The 21,286-nt window shown below is 41.3% G+C and overlaps 1 protein-coding gene across 2 annotated transcripts in view; it reads left to right on the plus strand.

Moving 5' to 3' along the window:
* LOC124555644 (actin-like protein 6A) overlaps positions 1–21,286 on the plus strand; it is a 104,644-nt gene that overhangs the window by 40,089 nt on the left and 43,269 nt on the right. The window contains exons 2-3 of one of the 2 annotated variants that reach the window (XM_047129627.1): positions 10,187–10,448; positions 16,765–17,016. In XM_047129627.1, coding sequence (XP_046985583.1) covers positions 10,431–10,448; positions 16,765–17,016 — 270 coding nt within the window. In that variant the 5' untranslated portion in view covers positions 10,187–10,430. The remainder of the gene's footprint in view (positions 1–10,186; positions 10,449–16,764; positions 17,017–21,286) is intronic. The other variant, XM_047129626.1, reaches the window with a different exon arrangement.

Here is a 21,286-nt window from a genome sequence, read left to right on the forward strand (position 1 = left end):
TGGAAATTGAAATAAGAACACCGTGAGTTCATTGTCCCAGGAAGGGGAAACTTTATTGACACATTCCTGGGGTCAGATACATCACATGATCACACTGACAGAACCACAGGCACATAGACACAGGCAACAGAGCATGCACAATGTCGGCACTAGTACAGTGTATATCCACCTTTCGCAGCAATGCAGGCTGCTATTCTCCCATGGAGACGATCGTAGAGATGCTGGATGTAGTCCTGTGGAACGGCTTGCCATGCCATTTCCACCTGGCGCCTCAGTTGGACCAGCGTTCGTGCAGGACGTGCAGACCGCGTGAGACGACGCTTCATCCAGTCCCAAACATGCTCAATGGGGGACAGATCCGGAGATCTTGCTGGCCAGGGTAGTTGACTTACACCTTCTAGAGCACGTTGGGTGGCACGGGATACATGCGGACGTGCATTGTCCTGTTGGAACAGCAAGTTCCCTTGCCGGTCTAGGAATGGTAGAACGATGGGTTCGATGACGGTTTGGATGTACCGTGCACTATTCAGTGTCCCCTCGACGATCACCAGTGGTGTACGGCCAGTGTAGGAGATCGCTCCCCACACCATGATGATGGGTGTTGGCCCTGTGTGCCTCAGTCGTATGAAGTCCTGATTGTGGCGCTCACCTGCACGGCGCCAAACACGCATACGACCATCATTGGCACCAAGGCAGAAGCGACTCTCATCGCTGAAGACGACACGTCTCCATTCGTCCCTCCATTCACGCCTGTCGCGACACCACTGGAGGCGGGCTGCACGATGTTGGGGCGTGAGCGGAAGACGGCCTAACGTTGTGCGGGACCGTAGCCCAGCTTCATGGAGACGGTTGCGAATGGTCCTCGCCGATACCCCAGGAGCAACAGTGTCCCTAATTTGCTGGGAAGTGGCGGTGCGGTCCCCTACGGCACTACGTAGGATCCTACGGTCTTGGCGTGCATCCGTGCGTCGCTGCGGTCCGGTCCCAGGTCGACGGGCACGTGCACCTTCCGCCGACCACTGGCGACAACATCGATGTACTGTGGAGACATCACGCCCCACGTGTTGAGCAATTCGGCGGTACGTCCACCCGGCCTCCCGCATGCCCACTATACGCCCTCGCTCAAAGTCCGTCAACTGCACATACGGTTCACGTCCACGCTGTCGCGGCATGCTACCAGTGTTAAAGACTGCGATGGAGCTCCGTATGGCACGGCAAACTGGCTGACACTGACGACGGCGGTGCACAAATGCTGCGCAGCTAGCGCCATTCGACGGCCAACACCGCGGTTCCTGGTGTGTCCGCTGTGCCGTGCGTGTGATCATTGCTTGTACAGCCCTCTCGCAGTGTCCAGAGCAAGTATGGTGGGTCTGACACACCGGTGTCAATGTGTTCTTTTTTCCATTTCCAGGAGTGTATAATCATTACATAATTCGTCGGAATCTATGAACTGAAATCGCAGGTTTAATGGAAACCACTAGTAGGGAAAATCTTAATCGGAAATTTTAGGTGCAGATTATAATCTCGAAAAATAATTTGCTCAAGTAACAGGGATTGAGTATCTTATGACTGATGTTACTGTAGTTGATCTTTTTGTGTTCTGGAAGGGGGACAAAAGCTGTCTACAAATTATTGTTATGTTTACTGGCGTTTTTATGGCAGTAGGCTGGAAATTCTGTTACATAAAGTAGTTTCCAAATGTGGAGCACATGTGTGTTTCTACTTTACAATGCTTTAAGTGTTCAGGGTATCTTATCCCACAATTTGTGTTTGTCTTTCACACGTATGCTGAATGATAGTCATGGAAGGTTAACTGCCATACATCTGCACAACTTCAAATAAATTCAACGAAATAGATTTCGAGTGCTTGTAGAGGTGTGATTTGAGCTCTATTAAAAAATTCATTCTCACATTACAGATGCAGTTCTGGCTCAGGTAAAACTAGAAGTGACACTTCGATATTCAACATCTGGAAGTTACATCTTTCCAGTGATTAGGCCTATACTGCTTGCTGAAAAGTAATTTTCAAAGTTTTTGTACGATATGTTGGATGCTATTTACGATGCGCTAAATACTAATTTTAAAGTAAATATTTCCACTCGTACGCCCCAAATACTACGAAATTTTTAAAATTTTGGAGCTATGCTTCATGCACGTGCCACAAAAGACACTGTAATAGTCGATATTCTTTATTAAAAGCTTCACTGAATCTGAAATAATAGTCTACTGACCCTCAGAAATCTTGTTCGTCCTTTCTCATATCCACTGGGCAATTGTTCAAAGAGCAGTGAGGTTTTCAGTATTAAAATCTGATTATACCAACTGCCAGTATTGCATTAATATTCACCGTTTTTAGAATAAAATGAGCTACTGTGAAACCACAAGTCTATCTTTTTAATCAATTAAATAATACTTGCTTACTCACACACAAATTTTGTGCATTCATCATATAATAGAAACATCCACTTTCACCATGTAAATTCACAATTATCTGCTCATAACCTCATTGACAAAATCTTTATACACTGAAGTCGCCACTGTATACTAATAATAAACCATATTGTGAACAACGCGTTTTGTCTATATCTTAATGCGATGTATCATTGAAACTACGTATTTTCGTACTAGATATGTATTTCGTAAAACTTGTGTGGTAATTCAAATAACTGAAGAGTGTGTGTACAGTACTCGACACGTTCTGTTCGAGACAGATCTCTCATTCGTCATATTTTTAATAGCAAACGTCGCATTGCAACACTCTTCTCCAATCACAGAAGCGCCGTGGTATCCAAAATAAATTTGAGGTTAAAATCTAACGTACTTCATACACAGAATATATTCTGTAGTAACCTAACCTTCTCGATCCCGTCAGAAACTGGCGAATGAGATCGGACGCACCGTGACAAAGCTGTCGTCCGATATTATCGGCCGACCTTTCGCGTCGCCGTCTGACGACCGTTATCGGTGCCACTGTGAACGCAGCCTTAACTGGAGCCAAAACTGAACAACTGAAAAATGCATTGTTATTATTGTTATTCACAACACATTACACAATACATACATTATAGCTGCTGGAACGGGAAGCACGCATTTATTTAACACGACATTCACAGTTAATACTGCGGATCCAGCCTTTTGTGCGAGTCTTTAGTTTTTTTGCTGTACTTCTTTCCTTACTTCACAGCTTTAAAAAGTTCTTTCCTGTTGTCGGATTTCACAAATTTAGCAAATTCAGAACATTTCATACGGTAGTTAAAATCCTCAAATAGTTCGGCTTTCACAATTTCCACTTTGTCCGTTGCTTTCATTGCTCCGGATATTTAGCATCACACTAAAAATCGACTTTACAAACGCATTGGACGTTGGCACTGCTAACGCAAGTTGAACAACTTTCAGCAAATTATGTGCCATTTCATAAAAAAATCTTACCCATTTGTTGGAATTGTTTGCGTGTGGTAAGCCCTTAATGAATGGCAAGCAGTCGTTCAATGCACATATTTCAGAAAACAGTTCGTCACCGTTTACATTTATGTTGAAATAATCTGCAAGTTGCATTATGTTCTCCATTTCAAGGAGCTCTTCAAGATTGAACCGAGAGCTAAGCTCGAAAATCTTGACTGAAGTCAAACCATTTTTCTAGATAGACCAGAATCCTAGTATGGACTTTCTGAGCTTCTATGAGAAATTTTGCTTGTTCATATTGACATTTTTTCAGCTTTTTTATCCCTTGAATCCAAAGAAATTATTTCTTTGTCTATTAATAATTTCTGTACGCAACTTCAGGAATGCAGAATATATTACAATTATCTGGGAGTTTTCCACGCGTTGTATGTTTGTATTAAATAAATGTATAACGTTGTGGACAAAATAAGTGTAAATCTCTGGGAGTGTTACTTCATCGTTCACTTCACTGCCATTTTCATGGGCTTAGAAAATAGGATTTCAACAATTGCCAGTTCTGGAGCAATCTGTCTACAGCAGAAAAAAAGCGCGTTGGAACATGCCGGATTAGTGTGTAGTACTCGGGTTGCAGGGACTCAAGAAAGTTCTTCAGCTCACTTACCTTCTATGCGCTTGAAGAAAACTCATTAAATATCTTAACCACTAACGATTCAACAGTTTTAGACCATATTTCGCAGTTTGTGCAGTACATGCTTGTGACAATGCCCTGTAATAAGATGTAGTGCTTCAAACATATTTTCAATTCCACGAAAGCAGATTGGTTTCTCCCGTAATTGACAGAACAGTTGTCCGCACCATCTACTGTCGTTGCGATCCTGAAAGGCCAGCCTGAATGATGCTCTCTTTAAGCCTCGTTGCTATAGAAGTTGAGGTTTCGTCAGCAACTTCGTAAAAGTCTGTAACAGCTGAAGTTCTCGTTTCTTGGTCAAAGTACTGAATAGCAATTGGAAATAATCTCATATTTCCTTTATTTGAGGCATCACATGCAATCGAGAATGGAGTTGTACCAACTTTCTTCAGAATTTGTTGCAGAGAATGTGTAGCCAATACATCCTCTACTACTGTAGTTTCAGCTTTAGTCCGACAATAGTGAATTTTTGATGATAGTTTCGAATCTTGAAGAAGGAAAAAAGTGAGATAGGAGTGCATTATTACAGCCTTGTGAAAGGTAACTGTGATATTTCACTCCATGAATGTTAATATTAGTTCCGTTGCTGACACCTCCTCTTCCTCACTAGTTCCCACTGTCAAGAAATACCTTGGAACAGTGGAGTTCAACACATCCTGCGTCTTATCAATATAAGTCTTAGTAATCGCATGATGATTTACTGCTTTCACTTAGTCGTATTTCACTGTAAAACTTACATGGCACGTTTTACAATATCCGGTATATTCATCATGTTTCGAAAGCCACCCCAAGAAGTCTGTTTCTTATAGGCACTTGTCATTTAACTGACACTCACGGCACTGTTTTTTTAGCCTGCTGTATTTGAGCTCACCATAATACTGTGTTATATACGTACACGTATCACTCAGGGACTACAGTGCCGTTCTTGAAACACTTCAGTTATAAATAAACGCTTACCGTGTGCGGTTCATCTAATACATTCACGACAAAATATTTCGTGACAGCAATCAGCCGCGTAATGGGTATACTCGGCGCGTTCATTTGTTCGACAGCGATATTCCTGTTAAAATTAGTAGGTCTTTATTGCAAGCACCGATAATAAAATGAAAATGCAATACTGTCGCTTAGTTTTTTTACCCGCTATATAATTTAACTGTGCAGAAGAATAAATAGTCGTAAATTGATATTGTAACTCTGCCCTATTGTCCACGTGGAAGTGACATGCAGCTGTCATAAGAAAATAAAGCTATTATTGGTCTGTCTTTCCTAGTTCATGCTTATTCGGGCGGACTTCAAATGACTTGACGACAATGGGCACCACGGTGTAATATAAGGGGCGTTCAAAAAGAAACTAGCAGTGCCTAGTCATTTCAATTTGATTGCTTGGCGAAGGGTGGTCAAAGTTTGTGAGTAACGCTGGGCATACACTGTTGTCCCATGCTGCAGGAAGTGAATCAGGAGGAGGCCATCTCGTTCAAAGCAGAACTTCAGCATAACCTTTTCTGCACACATGTGAATGGCCTTGGCCTTTTTTTTTTGTGGTGGTGGCCCTGGATGCTTCGACTGGAGACTTTGTCGTTTTGATTCTGGTGCGAAGTGATGACACCATGACTCTTCTGCAGCCACCACTCGTGCCAGGAACGCATTCTTTTCCCAAGCATAGCACTGCAGATGAGCAAGACAGTGGTCCATTTGACATGCTTCCAGGTGTGGTTGAAGGCTGTGCTGCACTCATTGGGCACACACTTTGCGCATGTGCAGTCTTTCCTTCATGATGGTGTAACATTTCTGATGCTCAATCTGACCATGACTGCCATGGCTTTCACTGTCACTCAGCGGTCCTGGGTAATGAATGTGTCCACCAGCTGGATGATGTCATTGGTAATATAGTGTGGTGCTCCAGACCGTGCATCATCAGCTAATGACACCTATCCTTGCCTGAAGCGCTTGTACCATGCCATGACCCTTGCAAGGGACATGCAATGTTTGCTGTACACTTGTGACATTCATTGATGAATGTCCGTTCCTCCTACTCCTTCCACTGTTAGAAAATGAATACCACCTCTATGCCGATCTGTGTCACTGTTTGCAATCCGACTGGCAGCACTGGACGATTGATGCATGCTGCTGCTAGCTCTGTATAGTCATGTGATGTGCACGCGTGCTCTCTAGCGACGGGCTTTAAACTTCCACGCACTGGTTGGAACCACACCTCATTACACATGCCATGATATTACCCTCCTGCCACTGGTTTGTGCATTCCAGACTCCGGCTCGTTTCTTTTTGAACGCCCCTTATAAAAATGCAAAGCCTCTTTGGCACGGCTTGTCAAACAAATGAATGCACAAACTTACATTGGGAATTCATTGCAACAAGTCCACAATTCTACAAACTTGTGACACACTCTGATATAAAATATTGAAACCAAAGAATAATCAAATTGAAAAGTTTAACTGACTCAATTTTCATTATTTGGCTTCTGTAAAAAGTTTTAAAAAATGAAGTTAGTAAATATGAATTTAGCCTAATTTAAGGGAGCCCAAAAACTGGACTTTTGATGTTCAGTCAGAACATTCGACGAGACACCACAGGTTTTATTAAAAAACCAGACTGTTTGGTCTAAAACCGGACAGTTGGCAATCCTGTCCAAGGACATAAAAGTGTGGTTATACTAGTTTTGTGAAATTACATTACATGACATACATCTGCTTCCTGTTCTGTTATCCTAAATTTCCATGTCCCAGATCAGAACCCTTGCCTGTCAACATGTACAGTGCCACCTTAAAAAGACCTCTAAATCCGTACCTTGGAATACCACCACCCACCAAACTCTCAAACCATTAAAACTGGTGTGCTAAACCTGCCAAAACCCCAGAGGTTCTTCCCTCCACCCAATAGAACCCGTAACACAAACGGATCTGTAATATATAGTCAACCCTTCTTCAAAAAACCCCAGTTTCAACACTGAAACCTAGTGAGGTGGCGCAGTGGTTAGACACTGGACTCACATTCGGGAGGACGATGGTTCAATCCCGCGTCTGGCCATCCTGATTTAGGTTTTCCGTGATTTCTCTAAATTGCTCCAGGCAAATGCCGGGATGGTTCCTTTGAAAGTGCATGGCCGACGTCCGTTCCCGTCCCTCCCTAATCTGATGAGACCGATGACCTTGCTGTCTGGTCTCACAGCCCAACCCAACCTCATCACTGAATACTGTCTCTTAGCTTTTACCTCTATTTAAATGTGAAACTCTCCTACCCCTACTTAACCATCCCTTGGTAACCTTCCAGGAATTCTCATTCGCACCACTTCTTGGACACCCAGTTTCTACATTCTTCCTAAAATCTGTAAGTCCAACCTCTTTTGAAATCTATTCTGCCTAGTTAATATCCACCATTGAAAGTATCACTACAATTGTTAACAACCACCTTCATTTTGTTACTGAAAACCTACCTTCCTATATAAAATGCACTAACACTCTCTCTACTTGTTATCCACAGGTTCTGTTTCTTTACCACCACATGTATTGCTTTACATTGTCAGTGCCTCCTACCTCTATAGCAATATCTACAAGGCCCATGGTCTTTCTGAACATGAACTCTCTCAACACTTGGCTGACTTCAAACCCAGAATGTCTTTTTTGGTAGCCATGACCACTCGCAATTACTACTACTTTGAAAAACACCTAAAAAAATATAAATAAAATAAAACAAAACAAATTTAAAAAAAAATTGACGCATTGCTGTTTGCTCTTGAATGGCGTTTCTGCGTACAAACCTGCTCATGACATCTTGAGGCATGCTTTCAAGTCATCCAGTCCTTGGTTTGTTGAGTAAATTTTGTGGGGGATGACTCCACGTCACTGACTTTTTCATAAGTACCTCTGTTCACATCAGACCTACCAATCACCAGCAATGCCCCCACTTTGATTGCTGCTACCCATTGCAAACCACAAAGTCTTTTCCATACAGCCTGTCCTTCTGAGGGTACTGCATTGTAGTGACAAACAGAGTAAGGGTAGCTTCTATGCTAAATGTCTTGCCAAAGCCTTTACAGACCAAAACAACCATCCAAATATCATGTACCATATTCCACACACACTCAACATTTGTTCCACTCTTTCTATGAAGGAGTTCCCCCTGGGATGGGGAGCCTTCCCTTCCCTTCCCTTCCCTTCCCTTCCCTTCTCTTCCTTAAGGAAAACTGTATTTAGTAACTCTGCTTTAGTGGCGCCGTCATCGGTAACATTTCCATCGCTATCGCGCAGTGACGGTATTGACTGTTTTTTGCCACTGATGTACTTTACGTACGACCAGAATCTCCTCGGATTTTCTACCATATTTTGAGACAATGTTTCATTGTGGAAGCTATTAAAAGCATCTGACATTGACATCCGCACTTAATTTCGAGCTTCCGTGATACTTAGCCAGTCTTGGGGATTTTGCGGTCTTCTGAATTTGGCATGCTTTTTTCGTTGCTTCTGCAACAGTGTTCTGACGTGTTTTGTGTCCCATGGTGGATCAGTCCCGTCTCTTATTAACTTATGTGGTATGAATCTATCTATTGCTGTCGATACTGTATCTTTGAATTTGAGCCATATCTGGTCTACACTTACATAATTAGCTTGGAAGGAATGGAGACACTCTCTTAGGAAGGCATCAAGCAGAATTTTTATCTGCTGTTTTAAATAGACATATTTTGTGTTTATTTTTAGTGGTTTTGGTTGATATGGTTTTGAGCCTCACTACAACGACCTTGTGTTCCCTAAGTTTGTATGTATAGCCTAAGTTGGTATGTATAGCCACTTGCAAACTGCAGCTAAGGTTCACAGTAGAAAATAATGTGGTCACCTTTATCTGCTGCTTCACAACTCATGCTATCTTGCAGCATTTTTCTTGTTCCTTCAGATCTCTCCTCCTCAGCTTGTCACTATAACCTATTTTCCTCCACCCCACCATGCCCCATTCCATCCTCGTGTTCCCATAGCAATCTCACAGTCCCTCAGTCACTTTCCTATTCAGCCCTGACTTTCACACTGAAACTTTCCTTCATCTCTTTCTGTTGCACTGAACCCTTCCTCTTACTTCTGTACTCTTTTTCTTAATGTTTCTTCCAGTGGACCCCTACAGCGTATCCTGCTTCACTGTATGTAGGTATGTGCCAGACACTTCCCCTGCAAGCAACTACATGTTTGGCAGTGAAGCAATCTTTGCTAACCACCTCCCATTCTATTCCTCTCTCTTGCCACCTTACAACCCCTTCCTATTCTCCACCACTTATCTCAGTCAAAATCACGATGTTCCCCAGTTTGGATTCAGTGCTTGTGTTAGCTCTGTAAAGTGACCATATCCAAAATCTAAGTAGTGTTACATCCTTCGACATGCCTGACCTGCCTCTTTTATTTTGGTCATATTAACAGTAGATGGTTTCATCCCAGTGGCACACAAGCGTACTTATTCTTCTCCCTCCTCCTAACCCCCCTTCCCCCACAGTCACCAGACTAATCTTATTTGATTTTTCACCTTTAGGGCAACATGAAGAACATAATCGGCAAAATTTGTTGTTTTTTCCCTTTAGGGCAATGTGAAGAGGGCAACGTGAAGAACATAATCGGCAAAATTTTGATAGTCAGTGGCGGGAAATCTCGCACAGTTTCTTGGTGTGGTGGACATGCTTTCCAATAGGAAAAATGTGAAAACATTTGTAGCTGGATGTTTAATTTGCTCTGGTTTACCGTTTAACTCAGCAGGAGCTGGAGACATAAACATTTCATTTTGTGTTGCTTCTAACAGGGAAATGATTTATTGCTGGACATCAAATCATTGGCACATCAACACCAATGGTTTATGATAGTAATTTAAAATTTTCATCTAGTGTAAACTCCAGGTACAACTAATTAATCATTCAAATGCAGTTTTATTACAGCTGGATTTCTTTCCTCCATTTAGTTCATTATCATTGCTACAGTCATCTATGCCAACAACACAAGTATCATTTTGCTGATTTCAGCAGTTTATAGAATTAATTTTGAGTTGATAGTGTATTATTAACTAAGAATTACTACCCTAGTCTCTTAAAAAAATTCTTATTTTTACCAGGAGAAAGTAGTCATAAACATTAGTCCCAGGATGAGGTACAACATGACCTCCGCTTCTCCATGGGAACTGACTGTCATTCTAGAGGACAAGAGCCAGTCGTCAGTCAGAATAATGGAAGTGAAAAAATGCTCAGTGCTGGGCATCTTATGATTAAATGCAGCCGAGACAAGTGAAATCACATCTTTCACTTGTAGAGTTCCTGCTTTTGGTGAACTGAAAACTGCTATGCGTGTGCAGTCTATCAATGCACTTCAAATTCAAGGTCATTCACTTTGCATTACCATTACTAAATGGGATGGTTTTATCTTCATGCATGCTTTATTATCGCACCTAGAAATTCCGTGCGTTCTTTAACAGGGATGAGCCTGCTTTTATTAGAAGATTTTGGTTGCTCATATGGTGAAGGAATTGGCTTGCATACCTATTTTTAAGCATCTACATACTAACTGAAGTAAATGGGGTTGGGTAAACAACTTATGTAAGGGGAAGAGAGTTCATTGAGGTGTACCGCAGTTAGTGTGTGTGTGTGTGTGTGTGTGTGTGTGTGTGTGTGTGTGTGTGTGTGTGTGTGTGTGTGTGTGTCAGTCAGACAAATGATAATGAAAGCACTCGTATTACAACTGTCCTCATGTGTAACTACGGCTAGCTTTTTAAATAGGCATAACAAAGACTAAACTACATGTGTGAGTGCACACAGACAGTGTTTGCCTATTCTGATAACTCACAGTGCCTCATGAAAGAGTACAGACTGTGACACAGCTGCCATAACCTCATTACTTGCGTCATGCTACAAACAACGTGTATATTTGAAACTCCCTGACGGATTAAAACTGTGTTGTGGACTGGGACTTCTGTCTTTTGTCTAACTGTCTGCATTATATGAGCCCAAATCGTGATCCACCCTCACAGCTTTATTTCTACCAGAACCTCATGTGCTATCTTCAAAAGAAACACAGCATTAAGAAAAGGATAGATAGCTACTCACCATATAGTGGAAATGTTGAGTCATAGACAGATACAACAAAAAGACTGCTAAATAGGTAAGCTTTTGGCCAAAAGCATTCTTCTAAATTGGACAACACACACACACACACACACACACACACACACACACACACACACACACACTTGTGTGAATGCAACTCTCACACACATGACCACTTATAATTATATTTGATAACTCTTGCAGAAGAAAATAATACTCTGAATTATTTATTCATTTTACTTTAACACTCCAACTGCATATTACTGAGTTCTAGAACATCCACCAGATTTTATTTGTGCTTTCCCAAAAATATTGTAGATCTTCACTCAGTTTGGAGGCTGCTTCCTGGCTATCCCACAACTTATTTCAAAATAATAATAATAATATAACAAGCATTTTGTTTCAAATGTAGTACTGAACTTTTTTAACTGTAATGATTGCAAGGAATTGGTAGGTGGTCAAGTTGATGATTATTATTGTGGGTACTGTGAACTTGTGCCTCACTCTGCCAGCCCCTGGGGCTACAACTAATGTGTGTCTTTGGCCTGCTCCCTTTCGTGCTTGATCTTTTAAACTCCTCTAAAATATAAATCTTTACATTATATGTGTAACAGAAAAATGTATATACCATAGTGTTGGACATAGAAAGGAGGACAAAACACCTGTAAGAAAACCATATCGTATTCTATTTGCCTTAGGTATTTTACAGTGAGAATTTTGTGAATTTATATAAAACATACAGGTAGCAAAAATAAATATCTTCTGTGTGTTAAGAAGCAATTTTTGTAGCAACTCCTAGACACACACAAACTGCTTCTGCTTTACATCCCTGTATGACATTGGCTGATGTAATTTAATTCCGTAAACACTGCTAGCTGTGATGTCTGCTAATTGCACTGTTATTGAGTCAGTTCCACCTGCACTTTGGCTCACTACAGCCAACTTCCATGTGAAAAGCTGTTCACTTTTTCCAGTGGCACCTACTGTACCTGAACTGGTTTCATTGCGTGGCATTTGTAATTATCTATTCTTGATGCACAATACGAAGGAATTAGCAAACATATAAACATAAGTTGACATGGATACACTTACTTAAAAATTAAATTTGCTTTATACATGTATTTAACAACACAATGATGGTCTTTATAGTTACTAAAGTGCACAATCTCTCTTAACACCACTCACAGCAGTACCCTCCAAACAAGAACCAAGGGTCTTTTTTTTTTTTTTTTTTTTTTTCCCCATGCAAGATCCTGAACTATGGAAGTAGACTGTAATGTGATTCTCCCTTGACCAAACAGTATTTTGTGACCTTCTCCATTACTTTTGAAGGAGAACTTGATAGGCGGGTTCATAACTGATAAGGTATTTGTTTTGGAAATAGCCACACTTTGTTTCGTTTTCAACTAGTTTCAGGGTTGCAGGCTCATTCTGAAACTATTAGTCATTCCATTGGCCAAACTAAAATTGCACTTCCTGTGAAATGGCTGTGACCAGTGGTGATGCCATATCCCAGCCTGGTGGCATGAATAATTGCTTAAGAATGAGGTTATTGCTCTGAAACTAGTAGCAAAGAATGAAAGGTAAATAGATAAAACAAACAGAAACAAAGTATAGCTGTGAAATGGTTTTTTTAAAACCAGCTTGATCAGCTATTGGCCTGCCAATAAATGATCACATAATACATCACTGTTCATGTTTCATGTAACATTCTAATCTAAAGTTAATGGTTTTACCATGGGGTATTTCCTTTCTCCACTAGAGATATCATGGGCTTGCTCCTTCATCCAAGATATTCTGTGAAACAGCCATATATACATGTAGACTATGGTTGCGCAACTGCAACTCTTAGTTTGCAGGCTCATATCGTGGGGTAGGTACTCTGTATGGGAGGCACGCACGTGTGTGTGCCACTTTTGAGTTGCAATGCGAGTACTGTGAAGTGGAATGCTTAATTTCCCAACCTGAATATTCTGAAGCATGTTTGGGATGCTCACACTAAGTGTGTTGTTGCTCACAATCTTTCCTAGATCCATGCCATGTTGAGGGCAGTTTTGTGAGAGGAATGCCGTCCACTTGCTATGAATCTCTGACACCAACAATAACAGCATCCTCCCCTGTTGTGACCTCATTTATGAACTAACAAACTGACATATCCATTCTGAATATTTCAAATGTATTCTACATCTGACCATAAATTCATTGCCTTGGATTGGTTTGCAATATTTTATTTATGTTATGACACATACTCCGCACTATGATTTGTCACAGTCAACACATTACTTTTTGAATTGCTGCTATTTTTGTGAATTGTTGTTGGTTTATGGATACTGACATACATAAACTTTTTTCCTCTTGCACAAGTGCTGCAGATCTATATTAAAGTAGCCATTAATAACTACTGGGTACATAACTAATGAGCAGTTTCTAGTGAAATGTCTGTCTGTGTGTAGAACTGTAGAAGCAGTTTACTGGATTCAGTAGGAAGCAGTTGGTGATCTGTTTTTTTTTTTTTGTGTGTGTGTGTTATTCTAATGGCAGTAACTAAATTCCCAGTCTGGATTATGAACAGTATTTCTTTACTGCATTCATGGTAATATGTCGTACCACCTCTGTTTGTTCCTGGAATCTAGTAATTTGCTGCACTGGCTGTAGTTTCTGTTTATTGTGAGATACAGCTGTTAATTGTCATGAAATGTCTCGTTTGCCTTTCAGGAGTGTGGGAAGTATGCATACTACCAAAGTAATTTTTCCACAAAATTAATATTTCTTTTTGTGGACTGCGGGAAGCATACTTACTTCTAACTTAATTGTTTTACTATGCTCATGAGAGCATGTCTTACCACCTCTGTATGTGCCTAATATTGTATGGTAATACACTGTACAAGATGGATAAAAACTGCAACAACAGCCAGTTTCCTTTTGTCATGACATCATTTGGGAAGTTTGAAAACATTGCTTTGTTTCTACAATATACGGGTTGAGTCACTAACTATTGCCACCTAGAATAACTCCGAAAATATGATAGTAGCTGAAAAGTTTGTGGGACAAATGTTGCATGGGACACCTGGGGCCATAATATGACGTTGATTTTTTGTAGCTATATGGGGTCGCATCAGAGATATGAAGGTCAACTTTGTTTTTTTAAATGGGATGCTACAGTTTGGTACTTATTTTCTGATAGCGGCTATCGAGGTAAATCCAGGGATGTGTAACAGTAAGGTCTTTGAAGGTCAACAAAGGTCAAGAAGGTGGCATGAACATCTATTTGCAGAAGGTGTTCAAAGTGATGACCATTGGTACCAGTGCAGTGCTGCAATCTTCTTATCATGGATTGAGTGGTATTCCTTATCACTTTGGCAGTTATTGAAGCACATGCTCTGACAATTCTCTTGTATATCATGCAAATAGTAAATATTCGCCAAATACGACGTATCCATCTGCCGTGCCATTGACATGTAAACACCATTTGACGGTTTGACAATAGAACACTAATAGGAATGGTAAGACTAGTATCGTCAAATCAAGCAAATATGAATGATGTATTCCTTTGAAGAACAAGTCGATATGCTTCTCATTTATGGAGAATGCCAACGAAATTCAGAGGTAGAGACTTATATACTGAAAGATATCCTCAGTGTACTCATATCCTCAGTGTACTCATCCTACACGTCGTACATTTAACTGTGTGTGTGATAAATTGAGAACAACTGGATCTTTAACACATTGGAAACATATCAAGCAAAGGAAAGTTACTAATGGGGAAACGGAAAGTGGTACTCATGCCACTGTGGTTAGAGATCCTTGTGTTAGTTCACATCAAATCGCAAGGGAATCTGGCATGAGCCAGAGTAGTTTTGTTCGTGTTCTGCATCGCCACAAGTATCATCCTTACCGTATCAGTCTCCACCAAGAATTAACTGGTACAAATTGTATGTGTCGCATTGAATTCTGCCAATGGGCTCAACTTCAGATTCAGAGGGATGACACATTATTAATTTGATTTTATTTACTGGTGAGGCTACATTCATGAACCATGAAAATGTTAATATGCGTAACATGCATTATTGGGTAACTGAAAATCCATGTTGGCTGCGGCAAGTTGCACATCAAAAATCGTGGTCACTGAATATATGGTGTGGGATTCTGGAGGACAGGATTATAGGTCCCTATTTCATTGAAGGAAATCTTAATGGTAGGAAGTACACCACATTCCTGCGAGAAACATTGGAAGAAATACCTGTAGGAACAAGGAACAGAATGTGGTATCAACATGATGTTTGTCCAGCACATTTTTCGCTGATGGGTAGAAATGAATTGCAGAGACCATTCCCAAATCATTGGATTGGATGCGGAGGGGATGTGTCAGGGCCACCTCATTTGCCAGACTTGATGCCTCTGGATTTTTTCTTGTGGGGGGATTCCTAAAAGACATTGTTTATAAAGACATTCCAACTACACCTGAAGATATGAGAGAGAGAATTATCAGAGCATGTTCTTTGACAAGTGCCGATGTGGTAAGGAATACCACTCAATCCATGATAAGATTGCAGAACTGCATTGATACCCTCGGTCATCACTTCGAACACCTTCTGTAAATGGACGTTCATGCCACCTTTGTGGCCTACGTTGATCTTCAAAGACCTTACTGTTACACATCATTGGATTCATCTCGATAGCCGCTATCAGAAAATAAGTACCAAATTATAGCATCCCATTTAAAAAAACAAAGTTGACCTTCATATCTCTGACATGACCCCACGTAGCAACAAAAAACCAACGTCATATTATGACCCCCGTTGTCCCATGCAGCTTTTGTCCAACAAAGTTTTCAATTCATTTCATGCTTTTGGAATTATTCTTGGTGGCAATAGTTAGTGACTGACCCTGTATACTACTGTGACTTGCTGCATATTGATACACTTATTGTAATGAACAGAAACTGCATAATTTTTGTATATGGTGCATAGTGAGTTGGCTTCTTATATAATGGCAACCCATAAAAACTCACAAAAGGGCAGTGGGAAGAATGCTTACCATTCTAAATCTCAGTAGTAAAATTATCAAAAATTAAATAGTCAGTTGATGACAATTCTAGTATGGCTAACAAAAAATCACTGGGGGCTACTGCTTTAATTTTATTTATATTGCAGTTTCACTTTTTTGTGATAATGTTATGTGAGAAATCTGTAGCCTTGATTGTGTGGCTGGGAAGGGAATAATGTTTAGTTGATAATGAAGGACTTCGAAGAAACTGCAGTTTACCTTATTACACATTGCTCATTTCGTGTGTATGTGGCAAATCACACTACTTGAAACTTAGAGCAGTTTGCAAGTGCAAGCTGTAAGTATTCTTGTACATGTCAGGACAAATTTTAATGATATTATTAAGTAAAGACAGAAATTGTTTAATAAGTGACAAGGTGTTTCCACAGGGCAGTAAAATTAGCAATATTTGTGAAAAACAGCAATATTATTATAGTATGACATCTCAGAACATATTAGTATATATCCACCTCATTTAAATATGTGATTCTCAATTTTATTTAGTTCTTAACTTGAATGTTTCTTTATTCTTCAATTGTAATTCCAGGGATTTGCTGTTGAAGTTGTCCCACCCTACATGGTTGCATCAAAGGAAGCTGTTGCCAAAAACGAGAAGTCAAAGTGGATGAAACACTCAAATCTGCCTGCAGTCACTACATCGTGGCATAAATTTATGATTAAAAGGGTATTGCAGGATTTTCAGTCAAAAGTTTTAGAAGTGAGCAGATCACAGCTGCACGAAGAAATTTATGCCTGTATACCACCAGCAACATATGAATTTCCAGATGGGTACTGTCAGGTATGTGCAACACTGACTTTGAAAATGTCAGAGTAAGTTATCTGCTTTTAATACACATTTTTCGAGAAAGATATTATTGCACATGTCCTCTGAATTTCATTCCCCGTATAATGATAAACAAGAGTATTAAGTCAACAACTAGTTTGACTAATAGATGTCTTAACTGAGTGTTATTTACTTTCAACTAACAGAAACCACTTTTATTGTAACATGCTAAAAGTAATTTGATTACAATGCCCAAATGAATATTTGTTTTTCTAATTAACAGACACAAATATAGATTATTGCCAATAAGTCAACTGTACTTATTGTTGTGAAACACTGCACAATTCATTTTAAATTCCCATTTATAACCCTTGTTTTTTATCATTATCTGTTAAACTGCTGGTATGAAAGCCTGGTATGTTCTCCATCATTGAGATTTGCTGCTAAGCAATTCAGAAGGGAAAAAAAAGGAACACAGATACATTTTTGTGAAAAGATGCACACATTTCACATTACTTCTTTTTGCATGTTTCCTGAACAACATAAATTTTTACCATTTTTGACAAATTCATTGCAAGAGACTCCACAGTTGTGTAGATATTTACACTCCTGGAAATGGAAAAAAGAACACATTGACACCGGTGTGTCAGACCCACCATACTTGCTCCGGACACTGCGAGAGGGCTGTACAAGCAATGATCACACGCAAGGCACAGCGGACACACCAGGAACCGCGGTGTTGGCCGTCGAATGGCGCTAGCTGCGCAGCATTTGTGCACCGCCGCCGTCAGTGTCAGCCAGTTTGCCTTGGCATACGGAGCTCCATCGCAGTCTTTAACACTGGTAGCATGCCGCGACAGCGTGGACGTGAACCGTATGTGCAGTTGACGGACTTTGAGCGAGGGCGTATAGTGGGCATGCGGGAGGCCGGCTGGACGTACCGCCGAATTGCTCAACACGTGGGGCATGAGGTCTCCACAGTACATCGATGTTGTCGCCAGTGGTCGGCGGAAGGTGCACGTGCCCGTCGACCTGGGACCGGACCGCAGCGACACATGGATGCACGCCAAGACCGTAGGATCCTACGCAGTGCCGTAGGGGACCGCACCGCTACTTCCCAGCAAATTAGGGACACTGTTGCTCCTGGGGTATCGGCGAGGACCATTCGCAACCGTCTCCATGAAGCTGGGCTACGGTCCCGCACACCGTTAGGCCGTCTTCCGCTCACGCCCCAACATCGTGCAGCCCGCCTCCAGTGGTGTCGCGACAGGCGTGAATGGAGGGACGAATGGAGACGTGTCGTCTTCAGCGATGAGAGTCACTTCTGCCTTGGTGCCAATGATGGTCGTATGCATGTTTGGCGCCGTGCAGGTGAGCGCCACAATCAGGACTGCATACGACCGAGGCACACAGGGCCAACACCCGGCATCCTGGTGTGGGGAGCGATCTCCTACACTGGCCGTACACCACTGGTGATCGTCGAGGGGACACTGAATAGTGCACGGTACATCCAAACCGTCATCGAACCCATCGTTCTACCATTCCTAGACCGGCAAGGGAACTTGCTGTTCCAACAGGACAATGCACGTCCGCATGTATCCCGTGCCACCCAACGTGCTCTAGAAGGTGTAAGTCAACTACCCTGGCCAGCAAGATCTCCGGATCTGTCCCCCATTGAGCATGTTTGGGACTGGATGAAGCGTCGTCTCACGCGGTCTGCACGTCCAGCACGAACGCTGGTCCAACTGAGGCGCCAGGTGGAAATGGCATGGCAAGCCGTTCCACAGGAGTACATCCGGCATCTCTACGATCGTCTCCATGGGAGAATAGCAGCCTGCATTGCTGCGAAAGGTGGATATACACTGTACTAGTGCCGACATTGTGCATGCTCTGTTGCCTGTGTCTATGTGCCTGTGGTTCTGTCAGTGTGATCATGTGATGTATCTGACCCCAGGAATGTGTCAATAAAGTTTCCCCTTCCTGGGACAATGAATTCACGGTGTTCTTATTTCAATTTCCAGGAGTGTATAATTTTTCATTTGTTTGTGTGGTTTTAAATGAAATGACCAGTTTTGATAAAAGTCATAATCAACAAGTGCCTAAGGTACAACCAGTCATTGTTGTATGTGAGGAATTGACAGTAAATTGTGGCTCATTCAGCTGAAGGCTTTAGGATGTGTTTATGCTGTCACCTTTCTCTTTGCTGGTATGGCTCAGCATTGATGAAAAAAAACACACTGAGTCTTACCAGCCAGTTTAACCTGCATTGTCATTGCTCTCCATGCTGCTCGCTACAATTCTTGCCAGTTGATGATGTCGAGCTGGTTTGTGTTTTGCACCACGACCATTGCCATATGTCCTGAAACTTGAGCCATGGTTGGCTGCTTCGAGGTCACTCCAGCAGTGCCGTGTTTGAGTATGTTAGCAATGTGAACAGCTGCAGGTTAATTGCTTCCAGCAAGCAGTGAGGCTGCAGCGTAAATGTAACAAGGCTTCCAACGAGCAGCGAGGTGCAGTGTGCCAGAAGCAAGCAGCGAGATGCTAGCAGTTCGGTTGCAGCATAAACATACCCTTAGTTGTCTGCTGAATGATGACTGGAACAGGAATACGAATGAATGAATCATCTATAAAAGGTTGAGATGCAACCCTCGTTACTTATCTCACCATCAACCACATTCACTGGTACTAATTACAATCCATGATCAATCAACATCCAAATTCTTACAGACTGGATGCAGTGCAGTCCAAGATCTGTACATCCCCCTCAAAAGCCTCTCAGAGGTCATAAGTAGGACTGAGTTCAGATGATATCTTGGGGCCAGACAAGTACTCCCATTTCTGTGGAATGTTCATCAATATCTGCACTGTTAAGATGTAATTGGTTGGTGCACTGTTTGAATGTACTGGTCTCCATCATGGTACTGAAGGTAGACAAGCAGGTGCACATAATATGCCAACACGTATTATTCACTTTTGGGAGATGATGCAGTTGTACCAGACATTCCATTTCATTCTATGTAAACATTCATATGCACTATCCTAGAATGTAGCATCGGGTCAAGGGGGATCCACTGGCCCATGTATTTTTGGTTACATTCATCTGCATTTGATGTATACCAACATGTATCATGGCTTATTAGGAGAGACATGAAAAAAATGTTTTATGTTATGACCAGTTTCATATTACTTTTTGGCAATTTTGATGTTAGTTTCTGACTGCTTGTTTTTCAAGTAACCTGTGTTCTTTATATTTGTCTGTTTCTCAGCATTACGTTGAAAATGAAAATATACCTACCAATTACATTATATTTATTGACATAACATATATTTACATTATTAAAAAAGAAACGTCTATGTTACACCTATTATACCTTATTAAAGAAAAAAGGTAACTGCACACTGTTGAAAGTTTTTTTAAAAGAAACCATTGTCATAACTTTGAAGTTGTCTTCTTTGATATTATTCCATCAATCCTTCAACACTTCACTATACTGGGAACCAGCTGCTCAAAGCTTGTATTTGAACATTTCAGCACAATGACAGACATTTGACTAGGTACAGATTTGCTTCTGGCATGGGAAGTTGCTTTTCCAATAAATTCTGAAGGGGTTGGTGTCCTTTCAAAATACCTGCATTGCTGAAACCTGCCATTCGAGGCATATGTAGCACTCTTTGCCATGTCAGCATTAATAGAGTTCACCACCATCCTAATGTTGAACAAGAACCTGGGACTGTGAACATAGACTTGAATGGATCTGTGGCCATAATACTTGTCGACTTAGTTTGAAGGTGCAACCCAGTGCACTTCAGAGTTTCCTTAACCTCCATGTGCTTTGGGACACTACGACACTACGAATGTGGTGTGTGGACATACAAAGTGAGAATGTAGGTCTCGCAGGAGGCATGTGCGAGATAGTCCCTGCAGTAGCGCTATCCTCTGTGCCCTCAGTGGCTCAGATGAATAGAGCGTCTACCATGTAAGCAGGAGATCCCGGGTTCGAGTCCCGGTCAGGGCACACATTTTCACCTGTCCCCATTGATATATATCAATGCCTTATTAATATAATTGTAATTCCATTTGAAGTATTTATCTGTTCATGTCTTGGATGGTTTCATCACAAAAAACTTTTTCCCTGATTATGAAGCCACCTTCAAACTCTCTAACTTGGAACAGAGGTTACAGTTTTATCCACTGATACCCCTTTTTCTAATACTTCTGCACAACAAATCATATAAAAAATGACGTTTTCCAAAGATCTTTAATGCAGTGCATCAGTTACACTGC

Source organism: Schistocerca americana, chromosome X, assembly GCF_021461395.2.
Source record: "Schistocerca americana isolate TAMUIC-IGC-003095 chromosome X, iqSchAmer2.1, whole genome shotgun sequence".
NCBI lineage: Eukaryota > Metazoa > Arthropoda > Insecta > Orthoptera > Acrididae > Schistocerca > Schistocerca americana.